This window comes from Watersipora subatra, chromosome 2, assembly GCF_963576615.1.
Source record: "Watersipora subatra chromosome 2, tzWatSuba1.1, whole genome shotgun sequence".
Taxonomy (NCBI): Eukaryota; Metazoa; Bryozoa; class Gymnolaemata; order Cheilostomatida; family Watersiporidae; genus Watersipora; species Watersipora subatra.
In genome coordinates this window covers 76,772,521-76,787,271 of record NC_088709.1, presented here as the reverse complement: position 1 = coordinate 76,787,271, position 14,751 = coordinate 76,772,521, and the positions used below count along the sequence as shown (strand labels likewise).

Below are 14,751 nucleotides of genomic sequence, written 5' to 3'. Positions count from 1 at the left end.
AGAAAGTTGATATTGTATGCTGTTCATTCTAAAAAAGAATTGGTATTGTATGCTGTTCATTGTAGGAGAGAGTTGATATTGTATGCTGTTCATTGTAGGAGAGAGTTGATATTGTATGCTTTTCATTGTAGGAAATAGTTGATATTGTATGTTGTTCATTGTAGGAGAGAGTTGATATTGTATGTTATTCATTCTATAAAAGAGTTGATATTGTATGTTGTTCATTGTAGGAAAGAATTGATATTGTATGCTGTTCATTGTAGGAGAGAGTTGATATTGTATGTTGTTCATTGTAGGAAAGAATTGATATTGTATGCTGTTCATTGTAGGAGAGAGTTGATATTGTATGTTATTCATTGTAGGAGAGAGTTGATATTGTATGCTGTTCATTGTAGGAGAGAGTTGATATTGTAGTGTATTCAAGTGCACTGTTGTTTTTATTAGTGCATTCATGTGCCTGTAATATTTCAGACTCTTGAAGTACCCATCGCAGTGTCTCATAACAACGCAACAGATCCTCTGGTCACACAAGATGACTCAGGCCTTGAAGTCTTCCACTGATGTTCGACGAGAGATTGCTGCTCTTAGGTATGCTCATCTTTATTATGCTCAGCACCTGTTGCCTGGCACTTGTCTCTACTTGTCAAACACAAATACTTTCGAGAATTAGTTTTTTTGGTTTGTGTAATTTTGAAAACATTTCAAAGCCATTCAAAATATTTATGCGACGATTTTTAAGGAAAGTGTTACCTTTTAAAAGCAAATAATATGCACTGGTTATCTGAAGATCTTATTTCTTGTTGTATGCTCATCCTAAGTGTCTGTTGCAGGAACTCATTGCAGCAAAAAATGGAAAGAGTAGTTTTAGTGATTCGAGAGAATTCCAGTCTCTTACACACAAGAGTGGAATATTCCAGAATGAGGCTGAGTCTTGTGCTGAGAGGACTAGTAAATTGCTATACCCAACTCATCAGCTTGACTGACAGTTAGTCTCTCTTCATTCTTTTTCTAGCCATATCGGTTATATCTTATTTTGGTCATATATCTTTACTAGCCTAGCACATAAGAGTAGTAACGAACTATTAGCCTGAGTTAGATTGTCGGTGGGAAATCCTCTATTAAAAGCTTTTAGCCAGCGTTCTGGCTTGAACCTAGGTTTTTTACGGTTTTATGGAGTACTGAATGTCATCTTAAAAAAGCCGGTGTATCTCTTCGTTTGAGTACATTGTCAGCTAGTGGAAGCCTGGTCATTTCATTGTTAGAATATCTTGTAAAAATCTGGGCCCTTTTTTTAGGGTTGCTGTCTGCCGATGTCTCATGCAGCAACTGCTATGATTGGTCAAGCAGCCTAAAATATTCTATGGAGATTTCATCACTTCTCAGAGCGAAGACCTTTGTGCAGGTGACTGAGGAGAAGCTCGATCCAGCATTTTCTCGAGAACGCTCACTCAGGGTCACCTCAAGCAACGTCGGTGCTTTGTCTCCCAGAGCTTCTGCCACACCAGCTTCTAGGCGTCAGACGAGCTATTTGAGTGGAGGTATGCAGTTTTATGCTCTCTTCTTTATTACATCATCAGCATTCCTTATTCATGTTATGATGCTAACAAAGTTTTCCTATACGATTGAGCACATCAGTGGTATTGGACATTCATACCGTGATCTTACTCAAGCAGGACTACACCATCAGTAGCAATTTTTCAACCAACTTAGATCAATCTCATTATTTTGATGCTACTAAAACCGCAGCAATGACATTATTACTTTTGACTGTCTGTGCGTTTGATGAACAAACCGTCTTCATGTGCCACCTGCATTGTTTATCAGGAAGCAAGTTCCGAGTAGTCATCAATGCACTCGGAGGTAAGGAACGATGTGTTGGCTGCTTCCGCTTCATTATCCATATTTAAATGGTTGAGCTGTGATTTTATTTGCCAATAAACATCCTAAGTAATTAAATGATTGGTCAGTTAATCTGAAAGATTGTCCAATAGCTAGCCGCAGTTATAGTCTAGTTGTTAGTTACTAGTTACTAGTTAGTACGTCTCATAGTCGCTGTAGCTGGTAATAACAAAGTCATAGAGACTTGTGGTAGACCTTAGTCAGACAATCTTCAGCTGATGTTTTTTTATAATTATTTTAGGTTGTCTTCCCTTACACTCATGTATTTCACCTTAACCGGCATGCTAACCTTTCAGAGTGGACCTTAATAATGAGCAACTTTGAATTTTACTCTCCTGGAAACCATATATGACAGTTGTCTTCCCATGTTGCTATCACTCATCAGTATTTTCTCATTGCTCAGACTGTATTGACTCACACGAATCCTTTTCCAAACGGAGTTGCTAGTTTGCGCATCACAGATGTGATACAGCTCTTTACCCAGTGTTAGCTTCTGTTATATTTTTTGCTGTGCAAATTCGTATTGGCTGTGATCGGCTTCAGATAAGAAATCTTTGCAGAATGCAGCAAGAGCTTAAACTTACAGTGTTGCGCTTGTCTATTCTGAGGCGTCATGCATGATAGAGAAATACGGAAAAGATTTGGCATTACGCACACGGTATTGCTGTACTAATTTTGTAGAAGAACTGTTAGAAAAGCAGACAACTTCTATAGAAATGGTTTCTACATATGCTTTTGGACCCCTGCAAGTTCAACAACTTGATGCGAGGTAATTCAGAATATAAAATATTCTTTTAATATTTCTTTTTAATTTGGTACTTTCTCTCATCTCTCTTTCAATTCTCTTCTCTTTCCATATTTTATTATTCACATTCTCTTTTTACTGTCATGTCCTCTTTTCCTGTCATGTCTTCTCTTCCTGTCATGTCCTCTCTTCCTGTCATGTCTTCTCTTCCTGTCATGTCTTCTCTTCCTGTCATGTCTTCTCTTCCTGTCATGTCTTCTTTTCCTGTCATGTCTTCTCTACCTGTCATGTCCTCTCTTTCTGTCATGTCTTCTTTTACTGTCATGTCTTCTCTACCTGTCATGTCCTCTCTTCCTGTCATGTCTTCTCTTCCTGTCATGTCTTCTCTTCCTGTCATGTCTTTTCTTACTGTCATGTCTTCTCTTCCTGTCATGTCCTCTTTTCCTGTCATGTCTTCTCTTCCTGTCATGTCCTCTCTTCCTGTCATGTCTTCTCTTTCTGTCATGTCTTCTTTTTTGTCATGATCTCGCTTCTTAACATATTTGTCTTTGTCATATCTTTTCTTCTTCAAGTGTTCTCTTTTGTTACCTTTTAACGGCTTCTGTTAGCGCCTCATGTTCCAGGTCTCTGCTTGCGCGACCTACTTTAACGCTCAACAGGTCTCAAATGAAACCGCTTGATTCACTCTTGTCTGGTTCTAGTTATGAATATGGCTATGAGTACCAAGGACCTAAGACATCATTCATAACCACCGGGCTCACTGAAAGAGTCCAATATTCTCTTCTCATGGCTATGAAGGATTACAGGCTTGGTACAGTAATGGGTCCAAGTGGTGTCGGTAAAACAGAAACAGTTCTCTCTTTATCAAAGGTAAGCGACTCGTTGTGTTGACTCCAGTTTCGACTGGAGCTTGTTGTTTGTCTCTATAGTGATCTTACCGCCGACACAAAAGCTTGTTTTGTGAATAACCTCTATTTTGTGAGTACATCTGATCCAAACTTTATAGCCTACCAATGTTGCAACATTACATCTCAGATATTGTAGGTAAGCAGCCATTAACGAGCATCACCCTGCGATTAGCTGTGATAAAACTCTTGTAAGGGCCACAGGCTATTGCACATCTACATGGGCGTGTTGATCAACAAGTAATTGGTACTTAAGTAACTTTTTTTTTAATCATTGTGCTTCATTACATCTGTAAAAGTTACTATCTGTACAAGCAGAACTCGGTGTTAATTTTTTCACCAATAATATAAAACTGAGGACATCCTAAGCTCTTTTTAACAATGCAACAAGTAAACTTTACTTTCTACACATAAACACTCCGTAGTTTGAGTCTCCGTAGTTTGAGTCTCCGTAGTTTGAGTCTTCGTAGTTTGAGTCTCCGTAGTTTGAGTCTCCGTAGTTTGAGTCTCCGTAGTTTGAGTCTCCGTAGTTTGAGTCTCCGTAGTTTGAGTCTCCGTAGTTTGAGTCTCCGTAGTTTGAGTCTCCGTAGTTTGAGTCTCCGTAGTTTGAGTCTTCGTAGTTTGAGTATTCTAATGTGCGATGAGCGAGTTATCTCTATTATAATATTCAGTTTTTCTTCTGTGTTTAGAATTTCTTTCAATTTTTATGTCAGTTCATTGAGAGAGTTTATCAAATGCTAATAGAAATGGTCACACGGTCACGACTAGCAGAACGAGTTTAAAACCACCAATCATTTTCTTTGATGGAATGACAAAAAGCTTTTTGTTTTTGATGAGACGAGAAGGCAAAACAGCTACTTGACAGCCAGGTCTTTCATAGAGAATCGAGGGGCACAATTCTCATACCATTTCTGACTTGTAACATGAAAACTGTAGCGTTTGTGTTCACCTCTTATCGCTACACTGCAAGCTCATTCTGTCTGGTGGTAAATGTATCCATATATCTCGATGTTTCTAATGAGAGGAAAGTGATATGATCTATTATATTATACATGTATGATACACAATGCAGTTGGTGTATCAGCTATGCATCGTATCGTTTCTCTTCTATAGATCCTGGGCACCGCCATCTTTCCTTTGACCTGTAGCAGTCAGTTTGACCTCTTCAATCTGCAGCGCATCCTCTCAGGAGTCGTGCAGTCTGGCTGCTGGGCTCTCTTCGATAACTCTGATCGATTGACTGTAGAGCTCATGTCAGTCGCAGCACAACAGCTGCGCAGCATATCAATGGCACTTCGCTCCCTCCGCTATTCTCAGGCATTTGAGTACACTACTAGAGGGATGCCAGTAACAGAACAGGTAGCTAACTCTCCACTCCTTACATTATGTGCTAAACTCTTTATGCTTGTCTCTCCCTGCATCCTTTATAATTATTCATTCCTTATCTTCCCCCCACCAACATTATTAGCCAATAATCACATCAAACCTTGACCTTCACTTGACACAAGATCTTTGTTTTTGTCTTATTGGTTTGTATTGAACTATCCTTCTATTATTGCAGCCTCTGAAACTTCCTCGGAGGAACTCGCTGACTACTTTGCACACTCTCCCTCAGGATGAAGGAACCATTAGACCAACCAAAACTCCTCGTCTCCTCTCTCAAGTTAACACATTCATTCCAGAACAGGTAGGCACTGCCTTTTTTAGCACAAGGTATTGCCAACCTTGTGCTAAAGTTTGAACACTAAAAATTGCAGGTAACACAAACTGCTTGCAATTAAATTGGCAGAATCACTGAACACAACTATTCCAAATAAAGCATTGGCTGATTAAACTGTTTTCAATAGAGCTACCCATATGCACCTGCTTCCTATAGAGCTACCCCATATTTGCCTGTTTCCTAGCGTGCTAGTTTTATTCAACCAATAATAAAATAGATATTTGTGTAAGCTTTTATTGGAGATAGGCATTGGATGCTTGACTCATTAGCCTTAACATAGTGAGAGAATTTATGAATTCATTACTTATTCTTATAAACACTTTCATCATTGTCCATCAGCCTCCTTATTGCTCATTTACCTTTTAATGTTGTTCTTCTGGTTAATTAGATTTTGCCAATCTTTCAATTGTGAGCTTTTGATGGGTTCAAACAGAAAATTTTGTCTGATATTATTTTTGAAAAAGCAAGCTTTTGCTCTTTTATAGTCACCTAATATGGCTATTCAAAAAGGCACTAGACTTCTGTTCTGTTTCAGGAGAAGACAACTGACAGTGTATCTGGATCAGAAAGAAAACGGAGACACTCAATTGGAGAAGGGAGCTCTTTGAAAGAGTCTGAGATTTACAAAGAAAGTCCACTTCCCAGCCTTTTCTATGGTAGATTCTAAGCTTTGAGTTAGGATGCTTTGATATAGCACATTGCTAAGGACTCTCAGGACTTGGAATGTGTTTTACATACACGCTTTTATAGATGTTATCCTTTGAGCTGTTCTTGACTTCTTTCTTTTGCTTGTTCTTGCTTTTTATGTTAGTCTTTAAACATTACCACACAAGCGTTTCATGCTTCCAAGTTATGCTATAAAAGAGCGAGTAAAAGATGTATAATGTAAAATTAAAGGGGGTTAATACCTCGCCTGTTCTCCCTACCTGTAGATAATGTCCCGAGTCAGAAGGCTTCCTTTGAAGCACAGAAAGAAGGTGACAACAGACATCTAGTTAGTCAGCCCATACCCTACCAACCTCGATATCTTGGTGACATTATGTATGGAGGCCGTCTCATACCAGCCCGTGACAATAGCGCCTTCTTTATGGTCTTCAATAGCGATGCCTCGAGATACCAGGAAGTTCCAGAATCACTCCGGGTAAGTAAATCAGGGAGGTCTAGAAATAGATATATCTATTTCTGTGTTTGTGTTGTACCATCTCTGTATTTGTTTATGAAAAATTTTTTGGTAAGTTTAGGGATAAGAACATCTATGAATGTGTTTTCAGTAAGTAATAGCATGATGGCTTATACTGTACCGAAGTGTAAATCTCATATCCTCTTATGATCAGAATTTAACATTGGTATTTTAAGGATGCGTTATAGATTGCCTATTGTCCTACATATATGAAAAACGAGGGTTAACATAGTTTTATAATCTGTTCAAATTATTTTTATATTTCTCTTCCGATCTAATATACTGTGCTTATCGTCAGTAAAAAATATAAATTATAGGCGTATGTTGACCAGCGCAGTCTATAGCGCTTCAGTCAATGTCGTAAACCGCTGGTGAGTTTAAATGGACCCGCTCAATTCTATCGGCTGACACTTCTACTTATCATAGTACTAGCACTCAATGAGAAGGCTACCTAGGGACACCTAGGCATAGTTTTAAAACAAAAGCTCTTTAGGATTTGAACATGTATATGTCAACCTTGATCTCCACTTTTTAGTGCTAAGTTTGCCATGACTTTGAATTACTATCTGGAAAAATATTTACAGTTAGAATAAGTTAGCTTTAGAAATAATCAGTGGATCCTCATGACACATCGGGTCACATTCTTATTTCAATTAAAGTTTGCTTGTGGCATTCCTAGTTTGTAGTAGAGGTATGGGTCGACAATCTTTTTTTATGGCTCTGTGATCACAGGCTCCCAGGCTGTTGGAGAGATTAGTGCTGTTAGCGTAATGCCAGATTAGTTATGAGTTTTATTTTTAAACTGCAGCTGTTGATGAGGCCGTGTGCCATGGTTGCACCAGACCGACGAGTTCTAATAGAAACGCTCCTCTACAGTTGGGGCTATGAGAACCCTCGGGCACTCACCGACAAACTTCTGCTTTTCAGCGAGTTCTGTCAGAACCAAATCGGTTCATTCAGGTGAGCAGCCATTTTCTCATCTTTCTCAACAGTCTGTATTTTTTTTTTCCTCTCTCAGAGTCTCTCCTTTCATTTCACATCCTTGTTGACCTTTTAGTTGATCACATTCTATCTTGAGTGTCTCTCTTTTACTCATGACTTCTCTTCCCATTTTCTCTCATCTTCATTTCTGTCCATACTATTACTCATATTTTACAGTACTCTCATTTCTGCCTTATCTTCTCCTCTATTCATTCACATTGTCTTTTGCAGACTTTCCCTCAAGTCTCTCCTTCAAGCTCTCCAGCTTTCTGTTGAGAGGCTCTACAGTCCAGCTTTTGATCGTCGTCAGTTCATCGACTCATCAGAAGGTTTGTGTAGCATATCAACCCTTCTGATTTTGTACTCCAGCGTAAGATTACATATTACATATCAACTCATCAGAAGGCTTGTGTAGCATATCAACCCTTCTGATTTTGTACTCCAGCGTAAGATTACATATTACATATCGACTCATCAGAAGGTTTGTGTAGCATATCAAGCCTTCTGATTCTGTACTCCAGCATAAGATTACATATTACATATCGACTCATCAGAAGGTTTGTGTAGCATATCAACCCTTCTGATTCTGTACTCCAGCATAAGATTACATATTACATATCGACTCATCAGAAGGTTTGTGTAGCATATCAACCCTTCTGATTCTGTACTCCGGCATAAGTTTACATATTACATATCGACTCATCAGAAGGTTTGTGTAGCATATCAACCCTTCTGATTCTGTACTCCAGCATAAGATTACATATTACATATCGACTCATCAGAAGGTTTGTGTAGCATATCAACCCTTCTGATTCTGTACTCCAGCGTAAGATTACATATTAGACGCAGCTTGGTATGTTTTCTCTCATTATTCAGATGAATTTCTTCTCCCCAAACCAGACAAATATGAAGTGTCATTGGTATATGGTTTCTCCGCCATATTGCTTCCTCTCTTTGAAAAAGAGTCGGACTTAATCACATTTAGGAATATTTTGCGAGACATTTTTCCTCTCTCAGCTGAAATTCTCCCCTCTGTGCACCACTCCGAGTTGGTGCAAGCAATCAAAGACCAGCTTAGAACTGACGGTAAGTATGGCAGATTTGTTTATTTCTCCTGCGACACTCTTCCTGACCTACCTGACCTTCCTGACCTAAATACTGTGGCACCATAAAATAGAATCATTTATTGGTGAGTTAGATATTTTGTCCTAGTAGGAATCCTAGTATGAATACTTCTCACTTGTAGTACCAGAGGCTAAAACTTTACTAAACATTTAATCAGAAATAATTTAGCACTAAATAGTTCAGGTTGAGAAGTTGGCTAATCAGTGTCTAAGAGGCGATAACTCCTAAGATGTTAGTTTTTCTTGTTCTATTTCCAACCAGAAGTCAGTGCAATTAAAAAACCAAAATGATGATGTCATTGCAGTTTTCTATGACAAAGGCTGTCATTGTTTGTTTACTATAATACAAGCTCATATTCTTATTGCGGCTAAAATTACCCCTAATCACCCTTGTTGAATTATTGACAAAAAACTAAAAATGTAAAACATTACAATGAAATGTTCAAAAAGTCTTTCTTGGTGTCTTAGTTTTTGGTCCCAAAAATTCTTAGTACATGGTTGGAGCGCTGAAATCAAATTGTCACTCATCTTTTTGTTAAGGTAATTTTATTGATACAATTAAAGAAAATGTAACACCAATCACGACTCTGTCAATCATGTTTCAACTTTCAGTAGTATTCAATACATTCCTGTTCAACTCTGAGTACAGAGTCACCTGACCTGCGGTGGTTAGACTAAAAAGTCTGGAACGTTTTTGGCAGCTGTCTATGCGTAACAGCGGACTCGTAGAAATTCTTGCGTAGATGTGCAAGATTATGAAGATTTCAAAATTTTATCAGGGCTGCACGAGTCTCACGAGATAATGGAGAAGATTTTACAGCTGTACAGCGCGCTGCAACAGAACCTGAATGTCATAGTCTGTGGTCCAGCAGGAAGTGGCAAGACTGTGATCTACAAAACACTCTGTTTAGCGCTTAACAGAATTCATGCTAGGAAGAATGAGGCACGCGTGTCTCAGCTATCCGAGGAGATACAGCCAAGCAAGCCTCTGACAACCTTTCGACAGAATCTGCCCAAGGTTAGTTGTGTTTCATTACGCATTGTTTCACTCGGAAGCAAACTTGTATGACTCTCAGTTTTAGTACAACTTTTGTTCTTGGATTTAGGAACTTTGAAACATTTGAAACTTTCTATACAGAATGGCAGCATGTAGATTTACTTAAAGGTTGACTTGCAGCAAAATTCACATTACAGTTATTTGGTATCAAACGATTCACCATGTCTTACTCTGTTGTGTTGTAAGTGCCAAATATGTGGAAATGTGATTACAAGCTCTTAAAAGCTCAAAAACCAAAAGCCGCCATAGATTAGAATCTCTTTATTTCGGTGGCGTAACCACGAAATTTGGTCATCGTCTTGTCACGTATGTTCTCACATGAATTGAAAGGCCAATAAAAAGCTCAATATAAAACTTATCGTAGTACTAGTTTATGACAAACACTTTGGGTTTTACCGAAGACCCCGTATCGAATATAGATGCTCGCTACAGTTTTATTTTGGCATTATTCAATTGTCAAGTCGTTCTCTGATCATGTGACCCACTACTTCGCAAATAATTTTTCCAGCACTTTTCGATTATCACAGGTAACCAACAGGCTCGTCATGATTATCAGACAATGATATGTACTCTTTCGAGCTAAGGTTAAAAAGTTTAACGATTTTTTATGGTAAGTTGTAAGATATCAGTGCTAAAGGTGACAGCAATACATTGACGATAAAACAGACGCGTAAGAACAATAGACATAGTTTTATCGAATGCGTGAAGTATATTTGTGAAAATATTTCGACGAATAAGGTTGCAAGAAAGTGTAAACAGAAACCATCTCTCACAACTACATCACATTTGAGCCGTTTTGGAAAGGGAATCCAAACTACGGCGGTCTTGTGTGGCTGCGATTTTCTGTTCGTTTTTGAGCTTTTAAGAGCTTGTAATCACCTTTCCACATATTTTGCACCTACAACACAACAGAGTAAGACATGGTGAATTTTTTCATATCAAATAACGGTAATGTGAATTTTGTTGCAAGTCAACCTTTAAGAGTTGTACTCTCTCTTGGATTGCATATATTTTGTCTCATTGAAATTTCAACAGGAAAGTGACCCTTACTCGGTTGAGGTAAAATATTTATATATGTTCGCAGCGCATCTGCTTCGCTTGTGCCACTGGAGGTCGTCCATTGTAATCCGACAGCTTGCTTGCTTATCTTGTTTGATGAGATCTGTATACTAATTATGGAGAACAACTCCTTGCTATAAATTGCGGCAATTAATTTGCACAATTATCATATATGAGCTTTAAAGTTGCTATACAACTGCTGTATGACTGCTATGTGGCTGCCATATTACTGCCATATAACTTTCATATAACTGATATATGACCTGCAATATAACTGCCATATAACTACCATATCACTACCATGTAACTGCTATATAACTGCAATATAATTGCAATATAACTGCCATATAACTACCATGTAACTGCTATATAACTGCAATATAACTGCCATATAACTACCATATAATTCCCATGTAACTGCTATATAACTGCTATTTACTCATGCTGTGCTTGTAGTAGAAATATTTGTTTGACTAATGTTAGATATATGCTATTTTAGTTTTACAAAGCCACTACTACTGTGCTACGTGATTGCTCCATGATTTACATGTTTACACTAAGCGTGTGCGACATATGGTTGGCTTATGACTACCCTATGATTATGGCATGAATACTCTATTATTCTGCATGAATCTGTTGCAACTAGTAACACTGCTGTTTAAGATGCATATGCAGTGTCAGCTAATAAGTAACTTTCTTCGCTGCTTTGCTTAGGCATACAATTTTACCTCACCAACTCTTCCTATCGATCATCATTCTCCATTTCGGAGTTATCCAACCTCTCATCCCATAACCCCTCTTGCCTCTAACATGCACTCATTATGGCCGGTGTCGGCTAGAAGCTCTAATTCCTCCACACTTCTCAGCACTTCTGCCTCAGAGGTTCATGCCGAGGTTTTTCCAAGAACAGCTGATATAATTAAGGTTAGATTCATTGCTGCCAACCTTTTCTCAGCTCTCACACGCTGCTCCTCACCTCAGCCATCCGTTAACAGACCTTTTAAGCTGTAAACCTAGGGGAGTTTGTATTATATGTTATTTTATAAAACCAGCAATGTATTTTCTTATTATAAGCACCCGGTATACAAAAAATCACTCTTATTCATGTGAGATGGTAAAACAAATTTAGGATTGAGCAGAGAGATACACGTATGTAGTTCGATCATTTGCTTATTCATTGTATTTTCCTCTTCACCGTCATCACCAATGCTGGCCCATTTTTTAGTTTCTCAAATCACTCGAAGCCCGGGAAAAATCTCAGCTTATCAAAAAATGGGGCAATGTGTCAAGGTCATTTGCCAGACTCGGTAGCTTGCATGCGCTGGTGAAAGATCCAGAAGCTGAGGTAGTCTACCCGAAGGTGCATATAATGACACTCTGTCCATCAGCCATGAGCGAAGAAGAAGTAAGTACATAATATGTCATACGTACATATAATTGTATGCAATACGCGTATGCCTAATCAGCTGCACAAAAGGTTTGCCACTTTTTTCGGTTTTCTGACCTTTGAAGCTGAGTAAAATAATAAAATTTCTTCTATTTGCAGCAGCATAAGTCATTCTGGGTTGTGATGAGTCTTACAGACACGTTCAATACAAATTTATATCATTTCTTGCAGTTGTTTGGACATTCCGAGGAAGGAGTGTGGAGAGATGGTGCACTCACTCATCTTCTCAGGAGCATCCACAGACACGTGACCTCTGCTCAGACATTTACACAACTCTACAGGTAGATGACTTTAACGTTCTGCTTAAGACTGCCGTGTTTAACGGTTGACTCGCAAAAGATTTCACATTACAGTTATTTGGTATCAAAAGATTCACTATGTCTTGCTTTGCTGTGTTGTAGGTGCAAATTATGTGGATATGTGATTTTAAGCTTTTAAAATCTAAAAAACGAGCAGTTAATCGCAGCCACACGAGACCGCCGTAGTTTGGAATCTCTTTCCAAAATGGTTCAAATGGGACGCAGTTGTACAAGATGGTTTCTTTTTACATTTTTACGCAACCTCATTCGTCAAAATATTTGTGCAAATATACTTCACGCATCCAATAAAACCATGTCTATTGTTTTTACGTGTCTATTTTATCGTCATTGTAATGCTGTCACTTTCAGCACTGATATCCTATAACCTACCGTAAAAATTCGTTTAAATTTTTAACCTTAGCTCGAAGGAGTACATATTATTGTCTGATAAACTTGACGAGCCTGTTGGTCACCTGTGATAATCGGAAAATGCTGCAGAAATTATTCGTGAAGTATGGGTCACATGATCAGATTACGACTAGATGATTAGACCAAGCCGAAACAAAACTGTAAAGTAGCGAGCATCTATATTCGATACGGGGTTTTCGGTAAAACCCGAAGTGTTGGTCATAAACTAGTGCTACGAGAGGTTTTATATCCACCCTTTTATTCGCCTTTCAATTCACGTGAGAACATCACGTGACAAAACAATAACCAAATGTAATGACTACATCAGAGAAATAAACTGATTTTAATCTACGGCGGCTTTTCGTTTTTGAGCTTTTCAAAGCTTGTAATCACATTATCACATATTTTGCATCTACAACACAGCAGAGTAAGACATGGTGAATATTTTGATACCAAATAACTGTAATGTGAATTTTGTTGCAAGTCAACCTTTAAGTTTAAAATTTCTCACTGGAATTAGAATCTGGTGACCTGTTCTTTTTTTAAAGAGAACACTTAATGAAGCGTGTCAATTATACATGCACTATATATTATGTTATATTATTTATGTAGTGTATATACGGTATATATATTATATATTTGGATACTTTGATGGTGATACATTTCAGAACATTCTTCCATCATTCTTTACTAGTTGTGAGCCATGCTGAATGACATCACCCAAAGGTGATAAATGTAGATAATATAAGAGATCATGTTAGTTATCTGACATCTAATTAATGAACAACACTTAATAAAGCACAGTTTTGTCTCCTGAATTAGTCCTCTGCAGTCATCCCTTGATGAGTACCTACTGTCTGCTCGCAGTTCCTAACTCAAACTAGATTAGCGTCAACATTTGAATATTAGTATAATATCATTATGCTAGCCCACAGTTAAACTATTTACTTTCCCTCGATCTTCAGTTAATAGTTCTACTCAATCTGAGGGTCAAGGCCAAGGTTTAACAGTTTACAAAGTTTTTATATTTTAACCCTTTCATTACATTGTATCATGACACATTTGATAGGACGGGCAAAGCAGAGTCTATGCTGCTCTCGCAGTACGTATGTCTGTCTTGTTAACTTGTTCTTTTCTCTGTGCTTTCTTTTGTTACCACGGTAACATCTTTCAATTCTTTTGTTTGCTTTTCTCATTGCAACATCAACTTGAGTGAATCTATACAGTCTGTGCATTTCTGAGCATGTCTGTGAGTATTGTATCGGTGTTGTGACTTATCTAATCCTGGCCGAGATGCGTGTGGTTTCTAGATGTTCAATAAGCATTAAGAATGAGAGAGAAGACAATCATCAAGTAGTTTGGAATTGTACCATTGCGTATCAATGCAAATGAAACAATTGATACCTACATGTATGTGGTGGTCTTGATTCTCTGTCATACATTCAAGGTGACATGAACTGTAGCAGAGGGTAGATAACTTCATGTAAGATGACACGACACTCATAACATAACTGCTTTATCAACCCTTGATTACTGCCTGCACAATTCTCATGCACATAAAAGGCAAGCGTCGAGCAGTTGTCTGCCCTTTATCAATATTGACTTACATATGAGCATTATTTTAATGAATTTCTAGTGAAAAGAAAGCGAAGACTGGGGTGGAGGAGCCGTCAGTGATAGATAATTGGCTGGTGCTCGACGGCGAGATGTCAACTCATTGGGTTGATGGTCTCAGCTCCATGATGGACTCCAACAGAAAGTTGACTCTCGCTAATAGTGAGTCCATTGAGAGCACAAGTGAGTGTGGCCTATGATTGTATTTAACTGGTGACAAACTGTGATTTCTAAGATATTCTGGTCTTTTGACAAGCACTCTTCCTTCTCTATTAGCTTCTGTTTTGATTCTAACCAGGTTTCACTTCACTGA

At 38.2% G+C, this 14,751-nt stretch overlaps 3 protein-coding genes across 3 annotated transcripts in view; 2 read left to right on the top strand and 1 right to left on the bottom strand.

Annotated features, from left to right (window-relative positions):
* Positions 1-2,672, top strand: part of LOC137388587 (dynein heavy chain domain-containing protein 1-like) — a 30,827-nt gene extending 28,155 nt beyond the window's left edge. Inside the window, exons 27-30 of the mRNA XM_068075068.1 lie at positions 472-588; positions 831-985; positions 1,296-1,538; positions 2,581-2,672. Coding sequence (XP_067931169.1) covers positions 472-588; positions 831-985; positions 1,296-1,538; positions 2,581-2,672 — 607 coding nt within the window. The remainder of the gene's footprint in view (positions 1-471; positions 589-830; positions 986-1,295; positions 1,539-2,580) is intronic.
* Positions 2,673-2,762: 90 nt separating this feature from the next.
* On the bottom strand, positions 2,763-3,149 carry LOC137388586 (seminal vesicle major clotting proteins-like). The gene has a single exon (XM_068075067.1). The coding sequence runs from the start codon at positions 3,147-3,149 to the stop codon at positions 2,763-2,765; it is 387 nt and encodes a 128-aa protein (XP_067931168.1).
* A 161-nt stretch (positions 3,150-3,310) lies between these two features.
* LOC137388585 (cytoplasmic dynein 1 heavy chain 1-like) lies at positions 3,311-14,638 on the top strand. Its single transcript, XM_068075066.1, has 13 exons — positions 3,311-3,514; positions 4,663-4,908; positions 5,111-5,236; positions 5,805-5,925; positions 6,202-6,410; positions 7,258-7,409; positions 7,662-7,759; positions 8,307-8,516; positions 9,334-9,572; positions 11,385-11,594; positions 11,896-12,075; positions 12,289-12,398; positions 14,461-14,638. Exons 1-13 carry the CDS (start codon positions 3,311-3,313, stop codon positions 14,636-14,638), a joined length of 2,283 nt encoding a protein of 760 aa, XP_067931167.1.
* Positions 14,639-14,751: the final 113 nt, after the last annotated feature.

What these genes read in the sequence shown, in the direction of transcription:
- LOC137388585 (XM_068075066.1), top strand. Translation starts at nt 3,311, where the DNA reads ATGAAACCGCTTGATTCACTCTTGTCTGGTTCTAGTTATGAATATGGC. An exon ending in AAGTTCCAGAATCACTCCGG is followed by an intron (nt 6,411 to 7,257) that starts GTAAGTAAATCA and finishes TTTAAACTGCAG; the next exon opens with CTGTTGATGAGGCCGTGTGC. An exon ending in AACCAAATCGGTTCATTCAG is followed by an intron (nt 7,410 to 7,661) that starts GTGAGCAGCCAT and finishes TGTCTTTTGCAG; the next exon opens with ACTTTCCCTCAAGTCTCTCC.
- LOC137388586 (XM_068075067.1), bottom strand. Translation starts at nt 3,149, where the DNA reads ATGACAGAAAGAGAAGACATGACAGGAAGAGAGGACATGACAGGAAGA.